General features: G+C 40.8%; 1 protein-coding gene across 1 annotated transcript in view; it reads right to left on the reverse strand.

Moving 5' to 3' along the window:
• Window positions 1–1,983: 1,983 nt before the first annotated feature.
• Window positions 1,984–23,249, reverse strand: part of ift172 (intraflagellar transport 172) — a 29,621-nt gene continuing 8,355 nt past the window's right edge. Inside the window, exons 16-48 of the mRNA XM_026319239.1 lie at window positions 21,904–22,071; window positions 20,824–20,960; window positions 19,184–19,291; window positions 18,255–18,339; window positions 17,695–17,787; window positions 17,214–17,291; window positions 16,422–16,670; window positions 15,452–15,530; window positions 15,171–15,291; window positions 14,490–14,634; window positions 12,474–12,563; window positions 12,061–12,158; window positions 11,612–11,747; window positions 11,223–11,339; window positions 10,503–10,645; window positions 10,065–10,158; window positions 9,663–9,727; window positions 9,197–9,377; window positions 8,959–9,068; window positions 7,949–8,078; window positions 7,564–7,662; window positions 7,292–7,401; window positions 6,903–6,966; window positions 6,384–6,470; window positions 6,129–6,245; window positions 5,581–5,691; window positions 5,373–5,492; window positions 4,801–4,896; window positions 4,332–4,391; window positions 4,054–4,152; window positions 3,462–3,615; window positions 2,768–2,856; window positions 1,984–2,500 (exon numbers count right to left, since the gene is read on the reverse strand). Coding sequence (XP_026175024.1) covers window positions 2,411–2,500; window positions 2,768–2,856; window positions 3,462–3,615; window positions 4,054–4,152; window positions 4,332–4,391; window positions 4,801–4,896; window positions 5,373–5,492; window positions 5,581–5,691; window positions 6,129–6,245; window positions 6,384–6,470; window positions 6,903–6,966; window positions 7,292–7,401; window positions 7,564–7,662; window positions 7,949–8,078; window positions 8,959–9,068; window positions 9,197–9,377; window positions 9,663–9,727; window positions 10,065–10,158; window positions 10,503–10,645; window positions 11,223–11,339; window positions 11,612–11,747; window positions 12,061–12,158; window positions 12,474–12,563; window positions 14,490–14,634; window positions 15,171–15,291; window positions 15,452–15,530; window positions 16,422–16,670; window positions 17,214–17,291; window positions 17,695–17,787; window positions 18,255–18,339; window positions 19,184–19,291; window positions 20,824–20,960; window positions 21,904–22,071 — 3,723 coding nt within the window. The 3' untranslated portion in view covers window positions 1,984–2,410. The remainder of the gene's footprint in view (window positions 2,501–2,767; window positions 2,857–3,461; window positions 3,616–4,053; window positions 4,153–4,331; window positions 4,392–4,800; window positions 4,897–5,372; window positions 5,493–5,580; window positions 5,692–6,128; window positions 6,246–6,383; window positions 6,471–6,902; window positions 6,967–7,291; window positions 7,402–7,563; window positions 7,663–7,948; window positions 8,079–8,958; window positions 9,069–9,196; window positions 9,378–9,662; window positions 9,728–10,064; window positions 10,159–10,502; window positions 10,646–11,222; window positions 11,340–11,611; window positions 11,748–12,060; window positions 12,159–12,473; window positions 12,564–14,489; window positions 14,635–15,170; window positions 15,292–15,451; window positions 15,531–16,421; window positions 16,671–17,213; window positions 17,292–17,694; window positions 17,788–18,254; window positions 18,340–19,183; window positions 19,292–20,823; window positions 20,961–21,903; window positions 22,072–23,249) is intronic.

Below are 23,249 nucleotides of genomic sequence, written 5' to 3' on the forward strand. Positions count from 1 at the left end.
AAAGAGCCTTAAAGTGACTTAGAGAGATTACACAGTGACACAAAATGACCACAGTCTCATCCACTAACAACAGGGGCCCTTTCACATCTCACAAATGAGACCCCCTTCCTTAAACCTGGACCCCCAGAGTCAACAGTTTCTGAGCCCTCCTGATATTATACTCTCACTTTCTCCCTAATAAAACAGTTTTAGCACCAGTCACATATTCAATGATGACAGATGTCTCCACTCTGTGTGTTGTCAGTATGCAACGTGAATGTAAATATGTGGGTTGACCCCTCTCTTTTCCCGGCTGAGCCGTATAGGTGAGTGAGTTCACTTTAGCAGAGCAGGAAATCTCCTGACTTATCACTTACTAATGCATTTTCCCCCAACACGCAGGCTTCAGTATTGATTGTGGATGTACAGAACCTCTGCTGGGAAACGAGGAGGTATATCCTGTATACTCTATACTGGCCTGTCTATGCAGGAGAAACAGTAGAAGCATAGACAGTAAGTGAACTGACAAGGTTAGTCTGCACTTACACATCTGGACATTCTGTTTTTCAGATTGTGTTTCTCTAAAATGTGTTTGGTGAATTTTGTACAGGATGTATTTTTATGTTATGAAGGCAGGATCAACCTGACGTTATCTGAAGATGTAGTTTTGCACCAGTTTGGGCTTTTTTCCTATTGTGGAGGAGGCTGCATAAATAGCATCTGCAGTTACATCATTTGATCTGAGCCGGAATCTGAAGCTGTTTTTTTTTTTTGTTTTTTTTAACTTCAGCTCATTGAAACATCAGCAAAATGTTCTGTAACTTAGCGTCTGTAATAAACTGTAACTTGTAATCCAGAGATCCTATGCATGTTTTCCTGTTTTAATTACTGCATCACCATATGTCCACACTTTAGTAAATGAAATATAAATAAGCAGGTGAATGTGCTGCATTTCCTCCCCTGTATATTTAGAACTGTTGGACTTACATGTATTATTTATCAAGTTATAAATCTCAGACTCAAATGTTGCTGCTGAGGTTGTGAATTAAAGGGAATCAGGAGTAATTGTAGTGCAAAATAAAGTTTTTGAGCTAATGATTGAAAACTGATAATGTTTAGATCAATATTCTTATATATTTTCTGTGTGTGACTCATTTTTGTTACTTTTGTCTCAGGTGATTTTTTTTCTTATATTTTTATTTTATTGTTCTTACTACATTGAACAAAATAAAATAAAAAGTGTCACATTATTTCCTGTGTGGTGTTTGTGTTGTTGAATTTATTTATGAATATTCCAACTTTAACGTTTCCATTGTTGATTATTGATAAAAAGCTTAAAGCGACTTGAGGTTGTTTTGTTCCACGGGCACCAGGTTTTTAAGAATCATAGAAATGAACAGAATAAAAAATAAAACTGGGTGAATAATAACACAAAGGACATTTGTCTGACAAGAACAAAACATCCCACATATACACGCATACACTCACAATGCAAACAAAGAACAGACCATAATAAGAATGAGCAGTTCAACTAAATAGCACTTCTCAAGATTACCTGTGACTGCTCTGCAGATGTTGGGGCCTGAAAAACACCTGCACTTGAGTGGGACTGTGGATCAGTGTGCCAGGATGAGTCAGAACACCCTAATGAAAACTGACAATCCAAACAATTACACTAACACTGTAGAATGAATCATACCTCTGGTACCAGTTTCTGGTGACGATGAGGACGACAGGATCACTGCTCAGAGGGACGAAGAGGAGCAGAAGAGTCAGATGATGAAGGAGAAGAGGCTCAGAGCAGAGGAGGTGCTGAAGATGATCTCAAGGCTGCAGTGGAAAGAGTCCAGCTGTGGGCCTGAACTACAGTCCTGTGATTCAGCATCACATAATAAGCCATTAAAGCAGAACCTGAAAAAACTTTATTTTTATTTTATTTGAACATTAAACAAAATACATTCTATATCAAACCCACAATGAAGGCATTGCAGAGATTTTGGCTTGTGAAACACACAGAGAAAAGAGCATATACACATGTGTAGATTAAATAGTCCTTGTACCTGTCAGATGTATTAAAGTAGAATAAAATATTCTGGGGCAGACACAAAAACTTCATATAAATTCTCGACTTGAACATCTTGGAAATGTGGAGAAGAAACAGCATTTAGGTCATCATGAAAGGACTTACATTTTACAGATAGTCCACATGGAAAGGGGAATAAATAAATAAATTCTGGGTAAAAAGCAGTTTAGTTAGGTCAGTTGAACATTTTTCAGTCAGAACATTTCAGCTCAAAAAGCCTCTGCAGGTTAAAAGTGACAGAACAGAGAAGAGAGGAGGACGAGCAGCAGAGAGAAACAGGACGGACTGATAGAGATCTGGTGTTTCAGATGGAAGTGGGCACTAAAATGAGATGAAGCAGCAGTGGGATCAGTAGACGGAGAATCCAGACGCCGGCAGCCCGCCACACCACTGGCTGATGAACTGAAGCACGTCCTGACACTCTGGACTGTGAGTGGTCTGCAGGGGACAATAAACACAAACAACCAATCAGAAAACAGATGTAACAGGTTACAAACCAACAGTGGATTAATTAAACACTCCACTGACAGAAAAATAATGAGCAATCATTTCAATAATCTTGATGACCATTTTCTGTTTCAACTCTGAGGGACATAGTTCTGAAGTTTAGAGTAGAAGATCCTCTTTTTCAGCTCCCTGAAGGAACCTGCTGCTCTTGTGGATGAAACAGAGACACCCCAGCTTAGTGTGTCTATCTGGACCCACCTTTGTGGCCATGAGGAATCTGTTCCAGTCTTCCTTGTTTGCTTGTTTCCCCACAGAGAACTCGATCTTATTCCTCAGCACAGGGTAGCCTGGGTGGGAACACCAGAGTGAGGGGTGGACTAAAAGTTAAAGCAGCAAGGTACAATTTAAGGCACATACTTATTTTAAATTCAAATTCATGGACTAATCCCTGAAGGGGATCTGGTAAAACCTTCAAATTCACCTTCTTTTTACATCTTTGCACAAACACACATGAAGGAAAATGGACTCCAGCTGTGCCTGGACACACATTTCAAGCATGAAACCGCCAAAGCATCAGCACAAAGTACAAAGACAGCAGCAGGTAAACAAGAAGACCTCTGCAGAGCAAAGAACATTTACTATTTTAAGGCTTGACAGTATTTTCTTGTGTGATTGGTTTGTTGTTCATCAGGTTTTTCCTAAAACTAATTTCCCCAGAAAGAGTTTTTTGGCTCCCCTTTATTTTTTCCAGTCTTTGAATTTTCCAGATAGTTTTATGTGTGTGTGTGTGTGTGTGTCTTTCTGCGGTTGTGTGGACATCTTTTAGCTCAAATCCATGATTATGAGGACATTTGAGCTGGTCCTCACATTCAAAGGGCTGTTTGCAGGTGAAGGTTTTAGGTTCAGGGTCTAGGAAATGTCAATGATGGAAAGACAAATGTGTGTGTGTTACCAGTGAGGACACAGGGCAGTGAGCGTAGGCCGGTGTTTGCAGCCACCAACGAGGCTTCATATGTGTTCCTCTCATCTCGGGGAAGAACCTGCTCCAGCCGATTGTCCATGGACACCATCAGCACCCAGTCCCGGATCTGCTCCCGCTGGGCATCCTGTAACACACACACACACACACACACACACACACACACACACACACACACACACACACACACACACAGAAAAGGTCGGCATTATGTGAGATAAATTCAAATATATCAATAATAATACTAAATCTTTAACAGGATTTTAAAGCCACATGGAATTTGGTTTGACAAAAAACTAACCACAAACATAAAACTTTATTGTGGCATATTTCTGAGTGAATGCAGCTGATATAGGATCATATCATCACAAAGTCAGTGCTGTTAATTGGGCCGATCTGTCATATGACTCTTATTATTTTCACAGTGTCACAGATGAATGTGACTCTAACTGGGTCAGATCCTTCTTGTGAGACAACACGGACACTGTCTCCATCTGTGAGTCACACCAGAGTGTCCACATGTTCCTTTGCTGTGTGTTGGGTGCAGGTGCAGGTGACGTCTTACAGTGACACAGAGCTTGGTGGGAACTGGAACCTCAAAGGGAATGTCAGTGTCCAGGAAGTCTGAGTGGTCCAGAGCGTCCAGGGTCCCCTCTTCAGTAGCCTGGGGACAGAGAATTCAAGCAAATAGGAAAAAGGTTAATGTATTCACACTGGTTACTGGGGTTTATCTGATATCCATAAGACATTTATGCTGGACAGATGTTTGGGCAGATTACAGGCAGTTTAAAAGTACAGAGCGTTGTGAAACATCCACATTTCTCCCTGAGCCTTAATACTCACATCACACAGATCCAGGAAGTGATTGAGGAAGATGAAGGCCATGTTCTCCCAGCCCACAGCCTGCAGAATGAAAAACACAATATTTACAGGTATCTGGCACAAAATATCACATTAACAGTGAAGATGTTGGCAGAACAAAGATACAACAGCCTCAGTTTGATATATGGCCATTTTGTGAATCTCTATTTATTTCTATTTCTATTTAAAGAAATATACAAGAATGTATTTCTGCTTGTTTTAAATTCTGAATACATTAACATCTGGGATAAAAAGCAGATCAAAAATAAATATATGACATCAGTATTTTCAGGGATTTTTTCCCTTTATCTGCCACTAAAACAGTGACAGGAAATGGATCATTAGATTATCAAAAACTGTGTGTGAAGACAATGAATGAGCACAGCGTCTGAAAATCTGCAGTAAAGAAGAAGAAGGACCGTAGTTCCTCCTCTCTGATTGGTGCACCCACCCTGCAGGCCAGACCAGCCTCGTAGAACGCTTTGTCTGCGGGAATGAGCTCGGTGTGACGCAGCAGAGACACTGACAGCTTGGTCGCTATACTCATCTGGAACGGAGCAGCAGTAAATAAAATCAGCAATAAGCATGACAACCTGCTACCAACAGCTGGGGAGGAAACACTGAGGTAGAATAATATCAACATCAAATCGATTATAAAGCTTTGGCCTGGACTCATTCAACATACTGGAATTTCCTATGGTTTTTTATAACTTGTGGCTGATTTATAATTATGTGACTCACTGTTGAACATAAAAGGCCATTGAATGTGTTAAAACATGTAGCTGTCAGTTGTGACTTTCAGCTGTGTGTGTGAAAGAACAGGGAATCCATCATTCCTCAGAAAACATGTGACAGAGAACAAACCAAATGTCACATAAAACATCCCAGTGGAGATGTTTTATGTGACACTGAAAAAAATCCACTTTTAGATCAAACTGAATCAAACAATTCTGTTTTGAACTGAGCTGAATTATTCTGCCTCTGGGCTGATACAGTGCTGCTTGTTTGTACGTCGTCGCGTACCAGCTGCTCGACTCCTTTAGCGGCAGATCGTGTGGCGTAGTAGTGAACAGTCAGCAGCATCTGTTCAAAGTCTTCATGAGCCGGAGAGTTGGCCTCTGATGACTTTATCAAGTTCTCACACTGTAATCACACAAACACAACACAGGTGTCAGTTTACAGGAATCAACAAGGCCAGACTGCACGTAAACAAAGTTTACTGTGGATTCACCAGCTGCAGCAGAAAATTGCGGAGGTCGGCCCACATGCGGTAAGACTCTGGTCCATCGGTGTTCGGGAGGTTAATGAAGTCCAGGAAGAGGCGTTTGTAGATGTTGAAGTTCTGAGTTCAAGAAAAATGGAAATACATTTATCGGATGTACCGATGTTTCAGCCTGACAACACAGGAAACAGATCAGTAAACAAAAGACGTCTGAGATTTTATGGATTTCTAAAAAGGAGGATTTGACTCCATAAAAACAAAAATAAAAACGTCACACTAATGGAGCTGTAACTTCAGCAGTCAGTAAATGTCTGTCTTTTTAATGCCGTCAGTGACATTTAGGAAGGCCGGCCGGGATGTCCTGAGGCCTTTCTGAGGTTTGTGAGAAACATTAAACGGACTGTTTCCAGAACCTCAGTGAGTCCAGCTGACTGCTAAGAAGATCAGGCTAACGGGGTCTTCCCAAAAACGTAGAAAACAAATAACAAGGAGTCCACTGGGTGAATGTGAAAAGATGAATGAAGAGAGTTTTTCCATGAGGACTTGTGTATGTGTACCTGAGGATACGGAGGTGCTCCGTGCTGGACGTAGAGCTGCAGAGCCTTCAGAGCGTCCTCCTCCTTGATGAGATGTGTAGCGTACAGAGCGACATATTTGTGGAGGATCTTAAAGTTCTAAGGAGAAAAATAAAGTATATTAACATTTTAAAACTCCATCCAGGAAAAATTCAGATGCAATTCCTTAATTCAGGAAATGTCACCGCACATTAAATAACTCTGATTAGAAGGTTCATTGTGTATTGTACAATCTACCTGTTTAGATGCTGTGTCCAGACATTTCTCCCACTGGCCTCTTTCTGCGTACATGTCCAGAGCCGCCATGACATCCACACCCACCAGCTACACACATGCACAGAGTTTCAGTTTCATCGAAAACCTTGACTCGTTCACACTGAATCTTGGTTTGTTCATATTTGTACGTTGCATTTTCTCCCATTGGCTTTGACAGATAAGAGGAAGTTTAAACTGTTTATGAGGACGATGGTGAGGACACTGAAGTCTTGCTATCAGCCCAGCTGTGATCGTCTCATATCACACAATAACACAGGGATGACATGGATGGAAGGTGTGGATGTGTCACCCACTGACACACTTACAAAATGTTCATATTCTGGTTGAAGGTGATAATTTCCTGCCACTAATTCTCCTGGACCAGGAAAACAATGTCTCATATTTTGGTTACACTGGTTTTGTCCTGATTAGGCCCAGTTGTACAGAATTAGATTAATAATATTGCAATATTTCACATTTTTACTGTGTAATTGTACTTACAGAATCTACTTTGCCTTGATTCTTTAGATGCTCTTTGTACTTCTGGTCCACATAGTCCTCATACCTGCCCCGGATCAGAAACATAGTGATTTAATAAGATATTGATAACCAGCTCTGATTATTTTGGAAACAACTGCCTGTATTTTCATAAGGTCATGTGTATGATTAAGTAATGTTTCTCTTTTCATGATTCTGTGTCTGATCAATAAAACTGATTATAAATCAGGATTTATAATCAGTTTTATTGACAGAGTTTCTCAGGAGTGAAGCTCTGCCTGTTCACACTGCACCTCTCTCTCAAATGAGTTTGCCCATTAATCTGGAGTACACTGTCTGATGTAGTCAAGTGTTTCTGTGTCTGCGCTGTATGTGAGCGTGTTTTTGAAAACCTTGGCTCCAGCTCTTTGGCGACTCTCTTGGCTTTGTTCCACTCCTCACCCTCAATAAAGACATCGATCGCCTCTTTGATCAGGTCCATGTTTAGGTAGAGCTCAGCAGCCTTTGGTGTGTAAACACAAACACAGCAAATCAGCTTCTTCACAGCAAACAGGTTCAGGGCACGTTGTCCATGGACTATTTCTTCCTTTGGTATAAATGCTTTTATTGGACCAGCTGGAAACTTGTGTCACGGTGCAGAGTGTGTGTGTTTGTGTGCACCCACAGCGTTGTACTTCCTCAGGTGTGTGAGGCGTGGTCCGACCACCTGGATCACCTCCACCGCTCGGTCTCCACTCAGGAACTTTATGGATAACTCTGCAGCCTGGAGACACACAACACACACACACACACAAAGTGTAGATATCAAACAGCACATTTACACAACACAACACACAAACAGGCCAAAACACAAGCTTGTATCATTTCCAGAGGCAGACTGGATTTACCCAGTGATATTACTGGGATTGTAAGACGTAAAATGATTGATCAATTATCAGAATAGTCACTGGTTCATTTTTTAGCTTGATATAGAAAATAATACATTTGATTTGTGCTGACTGTTTCAGATCTGACTGTGCTGACTGTTTCAGACAGGATGCTAACTTCACCTTCATCCAGCACTTCTCCATCAGGGCCGTGTTGGCGTCGTCCTTCACCTTCAGGTAACACTCCACGGCCCGGGAGTATTCACCTGACTGCTCCCACTCCCGGGCCTGTTCCAGCAGGCCCTCCACACCTCTGAACACCAAACACACACACACACACACATCAGAACACACTATTTCATGCTATTTAAGCTATTTTAAACTAGTACAATGTAAATATAAAACAAAGCACCACTAAACATGTCGTGAAACCTTAACAACTGATTCAAGCTGCGATGAAAATGGGAGACACATTCTCAGATCTCTGACTTTCTAATGATCGCAGGTTATGACTAACAGGAACCATGTTTGGGCTTATTTTGTACCTCTTTCCTGTTCTTGATCTCTGTACTTTTAATTAGCTTATATTATTATTATTGTTAAGATTAAAGTCATCAGAAACGGTATAATCTATTAGCAAACTAAAATTCAATCATGGCCTGTGGACCCTCATAAGAAACAGGGGGCTTGCACTGAGCTGCAGCCCAAGCTGTAAACTCTGCAGGAATTATTCAGTGTTTTCTCACTTTAACCCTCCTCCACATTCGTTATCATTGGAAACTTTTGATGTTTTCTCCCAGGAGTCATTAAAGAGAGAGAAGCGATGGGAGGAGGGTAAGAGCTGTGTGCTGCTGCTTTGCCAGCTAACAAGCTATTCCTTGTTGGGAGATTCAGTTTGGGGATAACACATGAGCTGTGTTTCAATAAAGCATCAAGCTGACTCTTTGTGCATAGACTATACTGGTGGGTGAGTGAAGAGCCTGCAAAACGGTCAGAGTGGGATTTGTGGTTTTTCGGGGTTTATCAAAAACATAACAGGTGACCAAAATCTAAAACTCTTAAAACAAGTTGCCCAACCTGACAAGCCCTTTGACATCTGCTGTAACTTTAACCAGATAAACCTTCAAGATGGCAGCACAGACAGATTTATTCCTAACAGCACAGCTCACTAAACTCAAAGATTTTCTCCTCACCGGACTCCTTTCTTGGACGTCTCTCTCTCGTACTCCTCTTGAAGTATGGAGAGCTTGTTGGGGAGATACTCTTTACAGATACGCATGGCATCGCTCCACATGTCTGCATCCTGACAGAAAATGCAACACAGAGAAAAAGCAAATTTTAGACGAATTCCTCAAGTAAGTTACCAGTAAAATAAAGTTTCTACATTCAACTCTGTCTTGCTTTCTAAAGTCCGTTTGGCTCTACAGTTACCTTGTAATGTTTAACAGCCAGTTCAGGTCTCTGGGCTCGAAGCAGGAAGGCTTCAGCCTTCTGGAAATCTTTCTGTTCAAAGCAGAACTTGGCTTGGCCGACCAGAACCTCAGACACACTCTCTGGATCGTGGCCCTCAGCCACCCGCTGTGCATTGGCCCAGTCCTTGTTGTGGACATACCTGGAACAGTTCACACAAACACACATGCCCAAAAAAAGAAGCTTTTTAAGGATTAGTTAAAATCCTATGTCAATTTCAAGAGCCAGGAAAGAGACATGAACTTGTACTTTTTAAAAAAGTCAGAACTGACTGAACGTAGAAAAACAATTTTAAAACAGCTTTTCAGAAAAAAACTGCAATAACTAATTTAGGAACTGAAGTTTCAGGTATTAGTGATTATCTTTTCACACTGTCACACTATTGTTCATACATGGTTATTGTAAAAATATCACTTTGGGGACTCACATGAAAACAGCTTCTTTGGGTTTTCCTGCTTTGATAAACTCAACTTCTGCCTCCGGAAACTTTCCCTGGAAAAGGAAACACAGACTAAATTCAGGATTAACACCATTTAGCGTATTCAGACGTCAGCGTCTATCAGAGTGATAGGAGGCAACATGTACCTTTAGGACCTATAATTAATGTCCTCACCAACAATAGTAAATGATCAAATTTACAAGAAGGATGGTGGACTGCTTGGATGTAGTGGAAATATTTCATGTTGAATGTATTTCAGATGAGAGATTTCAGATAATTCATTCTTAAGATGAATTATGGGACAAAATACCCACTGTGGTTTAGTAATGCAGATCATACAGAGGTATGGACTGTAGGTTACAGTTTGGAGCAGGACTGTGGTGGATTTACCTCATCCTCCAGGTATATGGCGTGTTTGAGGTGGATCTCAGGTATCTTCTCCTTACATGACAGGCGGGCCAAGTCAAAGGCGAAGTCAAATGCACTGGAGACAAGACGAAGGTTTACTTTATAATGACTACTGTATTATTTATATGTAGATGGTTGGGCCACCTTAGAACATAGCTCAGTAACTAGCCTTATAAAGACAGCAGATATCCTGAGCAGTGTGACCTGAGCAAATTTAAACCTGCAAATAATTGGTGAAGGTTTAACATAAGGAACTCCTTCCAGACAGTACAAGCAATAAAACCCTGTGGATAAAACATCTGAACATCATCATTACAAGTTGGATCTAAAAGCTCTTGATGATGTATAAAATCTTTTTAAAAGCAAAGAAATGAAAATGATGTAGTGTATGTGGCATCTATGTGTTGTGGTGAAGCTCACAAGTTATTTGCAGCAGACTCAATGGCGTATTCCAAGAGGCCAAACTTGTTGAGCAGCTTGACGGCAGCTTCTCCTCCCAGGCTCCTGGCCCACAGATAGGCCACCTGCTTCTGGGCACCAGCACCTCCATGAGTCTTAGCCACCTGACACACACACACACACAAACACACACACACACACACACACGTACGTGTAAATATACTGTCTGTTGTTTTACAAAGCGGCAGCGATGTGGGAATCCAGTCTCATGATAATCCCAAGTAAAACTCAACAGTACCAATAAACTGTCAGTAGGGAAGCACACATGCTCTGAACAAAAAGGGAAAAAAAGGACCGACCTCCCACTAAACTGTACTGTGAAACAATAAAACTGTAAATATACTTAGTGTATAAAGGAATACATTCAAATTAGCATTTTTTTCATGGGGCAAATTTTTGTTTGTTTCGTTTGGACACAATTTCATTGATTTCACTGTTAAAAGCCATGTCCTAGCCTCACTTTTATATATAGTGTATAACTAGTGTACTTAGTATCATTCAGACAAAGGCAGATGCAGAAGAAGTGTCTTGCTGAAAACATTTGCTGTGTGGGATGTGGTTTTCAACTTTACAACATACAGTTACAGCTCAGACATTTGCTGCACAAAGCTCTACAATATCTTGGAAATGTAATGGGATTAACACCTTGCGAGCCAACAAAATAAAAGTGACCGTATGTACCCTGTGTGCATCCTCCCACATATCGTTGACTCTGTACATGTGGACAGCAGCCTTCCACTCTCCAGCCTCCATGAAGTGGTACTCGGCCTCTGACAACCTGGATTCAGCCTCTAACTCCTACGAGAAACATGCCATCACTTACGTACCAACATAACACAGAGCAGGCCTCACAGGACCCAGCACTAATTATCCAGTTGAGTTGAATGTACACAGGTTTGTATCACACATATACAGTATATACATGGAACTATATTAGAGTTAGAATATAATGAGAATTTCAATTTATGTCCCTTTGGTATGTTTTCAAAAGCTTTAATTGCTGCTATAATTAATGTTGAACCTCCATTACTGTCCAATTCCTCCTGCAGAGCAGATCACAGTGTGTATACCTTGGCCAGGTGGAGGTGGGTCTCAGTCAGCAGGTCGGGGTGATACTTGGCCACCAGGCGAATAACATCATCAAACAGCCGGTTCTTCTTGTACATGGCGATGGCGAGGTCGGGCTGCTTCACTGTGGCAAACAGCCTGCATGCACACACACAGGTACGGACAACCAGCCATCAGGATGGACCAAACATTTGTTTTTAAGATGTTTAGAGTATAAGAAAAGGCTTTTAAAAGACTCAAGGTCTCAGACAGCACTCCGCATTAGTAAAACCCTCTAGATGTAATGGAAAGACTGACAGCTGAGTCAAAACAGGGTCGGAAATTTCCAGCTTTCAACAGTCTGTTGTTTTTATTATTGAGGTCAGCAATGATTGAATGTTAGTTTATAAGAATATATATACATATACATACATACAGCAGCCTGTATATACATATAGTGGTCTGCATTTACCTCTCAGCCTCTTTGAATTTCCCATCTCTCTCCAGCTCCTGAGCTCTGCTGACGTACAGAGCCATCACTTCCTCCTCTGTCATGCACTTCACTGCCAACTGTTGACAAAATGCACCAAACAGCAATAACAGTCTGAGTCATTTCTCTCTATTATAGTCAGACTGATACATGGAGCTAGAAATTCCATTTAGTTAAATATAATCTAAATGACAAGTCCACTTCTAATTATTAACACATCTGACTTGTGCTTTCAAATAAGAGTTATTATTGATTATTATTAATCAGAGCAGAAAGCAATGAACGTTTATTATTTCAGGCTTTTGAATGAATTTCAAATAAATGTCAAGACACAAATGTATATTCTGTTTACTGTACATACTTGTATGTGCGCAGTGTGTGTAGTGCATACTGACTTTATGAGCCTCCTCCCAGCGTCCTGCTGTGGTGTACATGTCTATGGCATCTTTAATGTGGCCTCCTTTCACAAATAGCTGCTCTGCCATCTACAGGTCATAAACACACACACGAATGAAACACTCGACTTGGAAATGTCAAATTAATATATGAAAATCACGGACTCAGTCGCTTTTATTTTATAGCAATGTTGGAACGCACATCTGAAAGTAAAAACACTGTCAACCAAATGACATACACTGTATTATTGTCATAAAAGAACTGCAGCAGGGGAAACATATACAAAAACTAATTCAAGTAGAGCAATCTGAGCTAATGACATAAAGCGCCGTAGTCTGGAACTGCTGAGAGAAATAAAAAAATGAAAGCAAGATAGATTTTTGCTCCATAAAAGCCAAACTCACTGATATAACAATGCCATCAAACAAACACATGAACTCATACTTTATCCATGCAGATTAAAAAGTGTTTAGTCATTATTTTTGCTGGATAATTCTTCTCTTGAAAACACAGGTGTGTGCTTCCTTCATCATTTTAGTTCGCACTGAATTACATTTTCCTGCAACTTCCACAAGTTGGAGTGCAAAGAGCTTGTTATCTTAATTACTTTTTGTGAATATGCCCACAGAGCAAACAGACTGAAATAGCCTGCTATTTTCAGAGGCTGGCAGTCTGTGGAGACTGTTTGGCTCAGCTGAACTCATCAGAATAAGCACAGCACAGTGCGCTTCAACGCCATCATCTCTCTTTCCTTTCCCTTTTCTTTGTATCTGTACCAGATTACCCTTTTCTCCCCTGCTTTCAACACTTCTGTTTTGGTATCTGATGTTTAGGCTATTAAAACTATTGTTACACCCATCCAACTTCTCATTATTGCCAAAACACCCTCAAGCCAACAGCCCACACTGTTCCACAGAGACTGCACTAAAGTTGATCATGAGCTCTGACTTTCTGGTTGAAACATGTGTGTGTGTGTGTGTGTGTGTGTGTGTGTAGCATGCCTACATCCCTGCGAGATGTGCAGAAATTAATTGCCTGTGGCCAAATGTCACAGTCTACTGTCCCTCTGGCTGTCTCTATCTGTGTGCTATTCAGGGAGAACAACCAACCTCTTGGGCTAAACCAAACATGGACACTGTTTAGACTAGAATATACAGCAGTTTTATATAGTAAATACTGTATATAAAATGAAGAGCCAGTTAAATTGTTCAAATTAATTTACCACTATTAACATATTTGAAAAAATGATATTCACATGTAATTTGGAGTCATTTTTAATGGCCACCTGACAAATATTAACCAATTTCCACTGTGTTTCTTTAACTGCTAAATATTCCATTGTGTCTGCGGTTTGGTGCTGAGCAGGTAAAATTGGTTTATCAAAGCGTTCACGCCTGCTGGCGAGCAGTGGGAGTGAACTAAAGCAGTAAAGTTGTAAGTAATAAAACCAAAATAATGAGCACAAAGACACCAAAATGTTCTGTGCAGACGAGGGAGCCTGCAGAGCGAGGGGATAAATTCCCTACTGGTTTGTCACTGTGAGCAACACATTCCACATTCATGGATTGTTAATCTAAAGATTTTCAGTGCAGCTTTACCAACTAATGTTTCTGTTTACATACAATTAGTGCCTCCTCCTACGCTCACTGTACATAGTGCATCCTCCACAGGCTAAGCAAACAAGTCCACACAAAGCAGTTCATCGTTTAGTGCAACTGTGACCGGCACGTACATCAGCTGCCTGTTAACTTAGCACAGGCTTGAGACCAGAAACATCTGGTGCTTCTGACCAACTGAGAACATGCTGGCCTTGATTTTGTTTCAATGTAAACAGATCACTGCACAGAAATGGCCGCCCTCTTGATGAGCATAAAAAAACATACAGTAGTTTACTGGAAACATGTTTTTACAAACTGGTGTTAGCTGTCACCAGAAGGATGTTACAGTCAACCCCTCTATAACTTTTCATTTCCCTCTTCCCTTTTCTTTCTATGTGTTGCTCCCCACACTCTCACCTCGTAGTCCTGCATGGAGGTGTAGTACTGAGCTATCTTCACATAGTATTTCGCTGCTGCTGAATCCTCCTGTAACTCCAAGATGTGAACAGCTTTCTTCCACTGACGAGCTGCGATGGCTGCCTCGATGGCTTTAAGGGAGCAGCTAGGAGGAAGTCAACACACAGACAGCATATACATTTTCCTGTGCTTGTGTAGAAACTTTCCTAAAATCTGAATTTTCTCTGAAGCGTAGGTTGATTCCAAACTACCAAATGTAGGTGACAAGTGGACAATATGAACAGACAGTAATTCTGGTTAAGGTTAAAATGGATTTGGTTAAGACTGAAGTACAGATAAAAATTTCTCTGGCAGTGGAAATGATCAAAAGTAGCATTTTTATTACCTTTGTTTCTGTGGAGAGTTTCAGCATCTCTCAGTCTAAATTCAGTTTCTGAGGATTTTCAGCTTGGACAGAATGGGCTCTGATTACCTGTGTTTATTTAGTACTTCTTGGGCGTTATTAAAGCCAATCACAGATATCTCTTCTGAGTTCTCTGTTATGGTCCTGGTGACGGTTTAAAGAATTGTTGGCCATCTCTGTTGGATTGTTTTTTATGTGTCATCTTTCCTCCTCTCCATCTGTCCATGTCTTTGTCTTTTCACTCCTCTCCCTCAAACCCTCCTCTTTAAACTACATACCCTGCTTCAATAAAGTGGTTGATGGCGGCGTCCATCTGTTTCTGCTGGACAAGGTAGTCTCCCCAGGCCTCCTCCAGTTTCACCACCTCGGCAGGGAAGGCAAGGCGAGCCAGCTCCACCGCTACAGGAAACAGGAAGGAGAAACTGTCCCCAGATGCAAATATATATGCATCATGTTGTTGCCCAACACCTGACGTCTGTCTTTGTACCTGAGAGCTGAACCTTAAATTAAAAATCACACAGAATGTGTGAAACAGGTGCACACATAACTACTGGTTTACCTTTCCTAAAGGCACCTCCTTTGCAGTAGCACTCCAGAGCTCTCTGGTTGTTTCTGATCTTCTCATACAGATCTCCTGCCTGTACAGACAAGACAGCAACATATCCATTTATCAAAACAATATTTATGTTTTTTTATTTGTAAGGACATCAAATATTTTAGAGTTAATCCTCCCAGCCACTAGTACAAGAGGTTTTCTTTCTGAATTTCTAAAACACATTTTGAGGTGCATAGGATCCGTTGTTGGGAATGTACCATATGATTTTCCTGACAACTGAACTGATTGTTTCAAGAGCAAACTTATTTCCAAATCAAAGGAATCCATCAAAACTTAGTTTCCATTTTTTGATTCCCTCAGTGATTCTTCTCCATCCTCACTGCCTCTCTTTCACTCTTAGTTTCCATTTCTTTTAGCAGGATGCTTGTCCCTAAAAAACCTCAGCTTCATTACAATATGCTTAGCGGAGAGAAAGGTTCTTGTTCAGTGCTTAAAGGGCTAGAATGCAGGTGAGAACATGTGATGCTTACAAGATATAAAAATACACTGAATGTCAGCAGAACATACAGCAAGTTAAAATCACATATTACCAGCACCCAGATCAACCTTCAAACACTGAAACTGATGAAACCCTCCACAATCAGGATACCAGAGCAGATTTTGCTCTGAGGTCTCGTTCCCTCTTTCCAAGCCTCATTCTCACCTGTTACATAAACACAGATGGCTGTAAAAAAGAGCTGAGTTCTCAAACAGCTACAGAAAAAGACACAGAGAAATAAGAGACAGATGGAGGGAGACTGAGTGTAAAACTGTAAAAACAAAGAAAACTGTTCTTCTACTGACACCACTCCTCTCCTGGTGTCTGTTTGGAGAGAGGAGGAAGATGAGGCAAGAGGTACAGAAAAGTAGGAACAGAAAGAATAAGTCTGGCAGATGATATAGGTTTACCAAAGACGAAGAGAAGTGAACTCACCCTCTCATAAAACTCTCCCTTGATGAGATTTGTGGCGATGCGACTAACAGTTTCACTGTTGCTGGTGATCTCGGGCCGGCTGATGGCCAGACGGGCAGCTTTAGCTGGCAGCCCGGCCTTCAAGTACAGGTTGATGGCTCCCTGGAAGTCTCCTTCACTCTCCTTCACCTCACCAGCCCTCTCATCCTGACCCGTCTCCGTTAACCAGTGGTAATAGTTCCCACGCAGGCTGTTCAGCTCCGGGTGGCCCTGATATTGTTAGAGTGGAAGTGAAGTTACACATTCTGTAGATTCAAGGCTACTGCTAAAACAATGAAGAGAAAAGAGAACTCACCAATGAGACCTTTGACAGTCAACTGTTTCACTCACCAAGAAAAAAATGTAAAAATTGCTTCCCCCAGTATCTCAAAAGTTTGATTTGTTATTCTAATATATAAAAAGTGTTGATATTTGAATAAACAAATTACTGTTTGGTCAAAAAAATAATGAACTGATTAGATTCATTCACAGGAGTATGATGAAGGCTTTTTTAGTGTAGTTGGTAAGTTAGGTATTGATTGTTTAAAGAAGAAACTGATGGAAGAGGCAGACTCAAAATGTGGCTCTGAGACCTGGTTTGTTTGAGTCCTTGTAAAGCACCAGTTCTGCACCAATACCTGTTGTTTAGTCAACTGCTCAGTATGTCTCCCAAACACGTCTCTCACAGAAAAGGTTACGTACGCATCAACAAGACCCAAACCACCCTCTGGGAAAATGCATAAAAGTGACGCATAAATCTCAATAGATTATTACCTTGGCTTCAGCCACAGCAATGCAATCGTCCCACATGTGGAGCTCCTGGTACATCTCAATCGCTTCATCAGTGGCGTTCTATGCAAAACAGAAAACAGACGTTAAACAAACAGCAGACATGTATCAAAAACATGAAACTGAAATCAGGATTTTGACTTGTCCAGTTATTTCAGGCTGCACACAGATGGTACCAGTGCTTTGTGTTTAGACTGCCTGATCTGATGCACTGATCTAATTTAATATATTTAATAATATATTCTTTTCATAGACTGTCAGAACAGCTGTCTTAAAATATAAAACCTTTTGATCACTGGGTTTGTTGCATAATCTAAACTAAAATAATTAATAATTAATTTCAATCCCGATAATTAATTTTAAATGTTAAAGTGTGAAAAGTCAGATTTAAATGCAACAACAGTGACAAACATAGTAAATGGCCTTTGCTCAGCTTATTCATGCACATATGAGGTTTCTGACCAACCTGCTCCATGTAGTGCATCTCAGCCAGTTTAAAGTTCTTATCCAGCTTTGCCACACGGGCTTGGACTTGGTAGAACGTTGTCCCATCTCCTCCCTACAGATTAACACACACACACACACACTCATTTTGTACTGTGCAGAAAAATAAATAAATCTATTAAATCTGCTATTTAAACAACTGCAAAGATGTTTTTTTATACAGGATGAATAAAAGGTGTCATTATCAGAGTTGGAAATTTTATTCAGAGATGAATACAAATGTCTAATCCCTTTCTGTAAATTGTAAAGTAATTACTGACATTCAACCAGGATGAATTTCATTAATATTGATTCCAGCTGAGAGTTTGGGTCTCCTGTGCTCTAAATGCTGTTTTTTCACTTCTATCATGAGAAGCATAAATCTTTAAAGTAAATATTGAATTATTCAGGTTTTGCAGCATAACTGGCAGCTCTAAAAGCTATTGAGGATCATTGTAGAATACTGTTGATTAGCCATTTATACCAAAAACATTTCTACCATGATGTAACGTATTGCCGTGTCTGTGCTAATGTGAAACACACCATTTCCTCTGTAACTTTGTCTGCAAGCTGGTTGGTCTGGTGGAGGAAACGAACTGTTGAGACATCACCCAGTGCAGCACAACACCTAAAAGAGAAAAGGGTAAGAAAAACAGAGAAAGGGAGTAAACAAGAGCAAACAACAAGTGAATTAAGGAGAAAGAAGAAGCAGAAAACAGAAACACATTTAGTGCAGTGCAGGAAGAAGGCAGTTCTCTCCTGTCTATACTCTGAGAAACTGTTCATTTAACGAACTGAGATAAATTGGAGCTTTTGCCTAATTAGCCTTTAGATACACTGCAATCTGTGGGGCTAGGAAACCAAAAGGCACATCTTAGCATTTGGCCACTTTATTACCACCGCTCTCTGAACAGTTGCATCAGATTAATGCACAAGTCATGAAAGAAAAAAAGTTTTTAAAACTTCCTCTGTCTGACTCTTTCTCACTTCCCGCCTTCATTAACATCACTTCCCTCCCTCATTAACATTAACCCACTCCAGCCAAAAACGCTTCTTTACCCAGTTTCATGATTTATGCAAATCAAGCTGATGCCTAACGAACAGCATATGCATTATTAATGGAAGTGAATTCAAATTTAAAAAGTTTTTCAAAACAGAGAGAAATAAAGATGAGAGAGAGAAAATGTGCATGATACTTGAAATTAAAAAAACATCTTTGATGATTAATGAAGTTAGAGGAGGAAGTCAGGCAGGGACACAGCCATCTGCTGCGTATGTGTGTGTGTGTGTGTGTGTGTGTGTGCTTTTTCATTCCAGGTGACAAAGGTGCCCTTGTTGTCTCCTTTCTCTTCAGTCCCAAAGATAAGACTCCATTACAATAAAAGCTGATACAGAATGTAATTAGTTCAGAGACATGAACACTGGCTTGAAAGAGCTGTGTGTGTGTGTGTGTGTGTGTGTGTCTTGCTGACCTTTCTGCAATGTGCAGCTGGCGTGCCTCTAGAGCCAGCTTGCTGAGTGTCTTCCACATGGCTTCAGTCTCTGGTGACATCTCCAGAGTCTCAAGAAATGCTGTGGCTCTGTAAATACACACACACACACACACACACGCAGGGAGAAAGAGCTGAATCAGGCCACAGACCATAAGACAATTTCATCAGGATTTTATGTTGCAGATGTGGTGTGAGAGCAGCTGCACACTGACACAAAAACACAGCAGCAGCAAAGTTGGGTATTGATTAGACAGACCAGGGTTCAAGCTTCTGTGTCAGTTCACATCTGCTGTGCTTCAGTGACTCTGGGCAAAACACTGGGTGTAAGTTATTCAGAAGTCAGTGACAGGGTTGACATGGTGTCCTGGAGGCCACTGGGAGTGTTTTTGTGGTGTCGTCGTTCTCTTTTCTACATTTATGTGTTCGTTAAATTTAATGCAGGTTGGGAGAGTTTGTTAGGTCATCAGAGTCACCAGAGGCAGCTTAGACAGGGAAACACACTGGACTGTAGGAAGAACACTTTGAAATCTGCTTTGGTGGACACAGTGTTAGAAAACGCTGGAGGGTCAAGGGGCGAATCTGCAGCTCCTTCAATGTGACACGTGCCACACAGGGTCCAGGACTCCTTTCTTTTTCCAAATCAGTTATGAAAGTCAACACAAGTAAAGGATAATGCAGACGCTTTGTTTGGTGAAGATTCTGGTGTTGAGCCCTTTGATTAGTAGGACTAGAGCTGATTTAAATATCCATCAGCTACAGTGAGACGACAGTTAGATAATATCAAAGATAAAGAACAAAATTAAAAGGTGGAGACCAGAATGATGACAGAATGGGATGAAAATCTTCCACCTGCATGAACATGAACTAAAGATTCAACTATTATGTTATTTTAATTATTTTTAATGTGACCTATGCTGCAAAAATCTATGAAACATTTTGAATTCTTTTATGTCTTTACTAAAATGAGCTTCAAAGCTACTAACAGTGTTTGTTACAGGTCTGATGGTGAAGACTAAAATGACTGAACGATACAGCATCAAAACAATCACACGTTTAGTTTTTAGATGTGCAGTGTTTCCTGACAGCAGACGACCAGATAACATCAGCCTGCAGGCGACAGACAAGACTTTTTCAGCAAAGTGAATTTAATGTTTTGGTTTTTTTTTTTTTACACTGCAGCTTTTCTGTCTTACCAGTGGTTGGTCAGAGTACGAGTCACTAAGATGATCTTAAATGAAGCTGCCCTCACTTTGTGTGACACAGTTCAGACCAAGAGTGAAGAGTTCAGCTGCTGCTCCTCCAAAATAAGAGAGGTCAGTTACAACAATTTGGGCATCTGGTAAGGAGGCTCCACACCACACTGAGGGATGGATTCTATCTCCCAGCTGGCCTGTGAGCACTAGGAAACCCTTCAGAAGAGCCGGAGGAAGCTGCTGGATAAAGGGACATCTGGCCTGTTCTGCTCGCCCGGCTGTCACAGTGCAGTGACCCAAAAAGCAGCAAGCACATGTAGGAATGGACGGATGTTCAAACTCCATCACATTCATCAAGTTAGATGTTAAAGGCAGAGATGACTTTGTTTTTTATGAAGTTGTCCAAGTTTATGGTTCTGGACTTACCTGTCGTAGTCTCCATCATCGATAGCGGTACCAAACTCAATGAGGCCTTCATCCAGGGTGTACGTCAGCGTGTTGACGCCCTCTGTCACGATCACATCCGTCTTTCCGTCAGCTCTTTCTAGATCCACAATGTCTCCCTGATAGAGAGAGGGGGAACCACTTTAAACATGAATCAGGGAGAAGGATGCTGCAGGGCTGGAGTATGAGTGGACCTACTCAAGTGGAGTATTCAGCCTATCACAACAGTAAAACAGCACACATTAATGCATTAGCAATAATATCCTGGACTCTAATAGCAGGGGGAAGTTTTCTACAAGTTTTAGTACTTGAAATATACTTTAATTATGGTACTTAGATAATGAAGTATTTTTACAGTGTGGTATTGATAGTTTTACTAGGTGAAACATCTGAATACTTTGTCCACCACTGGATATGCTGTAATGAAACTATAAGCTGTAACAAGGAGCTCCCACCACCAACAAGCAATAGACTGCAATTTTAAATAATTAGGGGCCACCTGTGATTATTTGTCCACTTGGTTTCAAATACAACATGTGTCACAACAGTGATCGATGCACTTAGTAAAAACAAAAACGTGTCCAACACCAGTGCAGGAGCTCGCCCCCCCCTGGTTGCTCTTATCAATGAGGACATCAGTGGGTGTTCAACCAGCAAGTTTCACAAATGTGTGCCTGCCCAAGGCGACTAACTGCTTTAGGACAGCAGCAGATAAAAAAGTGCTCAGTCAGCTTTACAAAGAGCACAGACACAGAAAAGCAGAGTTTGGCTATAAAAACTGAAAACTATTAAAATATATAATATCACCAACAAACTTTCCCAAACCATTATCTGGGTAAGTCTGGAGACTGAAACTTGGCAAACTTTATTTTTAAGTTTCAAATGATTTCCCTTAGCATCAAGTTGTTTTTTTAATTTAGGCAAGTTAATAACACACAGTACTCATAGTAGTCAATAATACTGACCAATATAACTTTTAAAGATTGCATTGGCTGAATTTAAAGTGTTCATTACAAACTGGAGGTTCTGAGCAGAAAAGGATCAAAAAATGAGGAGTCTCACCTTGATTGGGAACATGGTGATGCTCTCTGGACTGTCGATACTGTACCAGATGCAGAGGTTTCCCCTGTTTTGGGCGACCACCACATCACTGCCGGGCACCCACTGGACGTAGGAGCAGAAACTCAGCACCGTGGTCTTCACGCCTGTCTCTATGTCGTACAGATGGAGCTGGAGGAAGGAGAGGGAGGGAGACACAGACAATTCTTCATGTCATCACAGATGTTTTACAAACCAATCTACAGATTAACCACTTAAAACTAACTAACTTCATTTGGGTTTTTGCTAAAACTGACACTTATCTTTTATGAGGCGATATGCTCACAGCTACTGTGGCGACCAGCTTTTACTACAGGTCTGATGATGTGACTGCAACAAAAAAGCCTCCTGCAGCACAATCTCTTAAACAATCCCACCATTACTTAGTCAGTGTATAATGTCTCCCTGCAGTCACGTACAACAACATAAACTACTAGCACTACAACAGGCAGGCACAACCATTTAAGACTTTACAAGTGAAATGGACTCTTTTTAGTACCTGTACAGACAAACCCTGTCAAAAGATAGTTAGGAAGTTCAAGTTTAGAGCAGCACAGTTACTCTTCTTTGGCTTGAACAAAGTTGATTCAGGTCCATCAGCTCCATGTGAATACTCCTGATGAGCTGAGATTATGTAGATTCTATAAGCTACAGTGGCTCCTGCGGCACATTTACTGTATGTGTGTGTATGAGAGACCGCCCGCTGTTGTAATCAGCTAACTTAATTTCCCCACTCCCCCCCCACCATTTTTAATAATGCTGCGTCTATAGTTTCACCCTGGAGCTCAGCTGGCCGACTTAAAATGCTATGAAGAAGAGCAGCACGTTGATAAGTTCATTTGGAAGCTAGGTGCAATTAAAAAACATTTGTTACAAAACTTAACTTTCTCACTGGGAGAAATGTCAAGAAAATGAAATGGTTTGTAGTCTTGAATCCAGACAGCGGCGTCAGTGCCACTTCAATGGGAAATTCACAGCAATGTGGAAGAGACTCAAAGGACTAACAGAAATGAGTGCCGTGCACGTTCGTCACATTTATTCACACTAAGTCAGCTTCTGCAAATGCAATAAATTGATCCTTTATTCACCTTCTACTTTTTTGAAAGTCCACAAGTGATTTATGTTTGAAATGTTAGAGGCTGAATGTGCAACGTGTATGTGCTCTGAATTTCAATCTCCAGGACTGTGAAAAGATCTACCGGTATCTACATTTTGGATTGTTTGGTATATAAAATTGCATTTTTAGTCAGTTAATCAAACAAAGGGATTAAACACAATCAATCTTAATGCAACATCAATACTGAAATGAC

Source organism: Mastacembelus armatus, chromosome 24 (assembly GCF_900324485.2).
Source record: "Mastacembelus armatus chromosome 24, fMasArm1.2, whole genome shotgun sequence".
NCBI classification, from domain to species: Eukaryota; Metazoa; Chordata; class Actinopteri; order Synbranchiformes; family Mastacembelidae; genus Mastacembelus; species Mastacembelus armatus.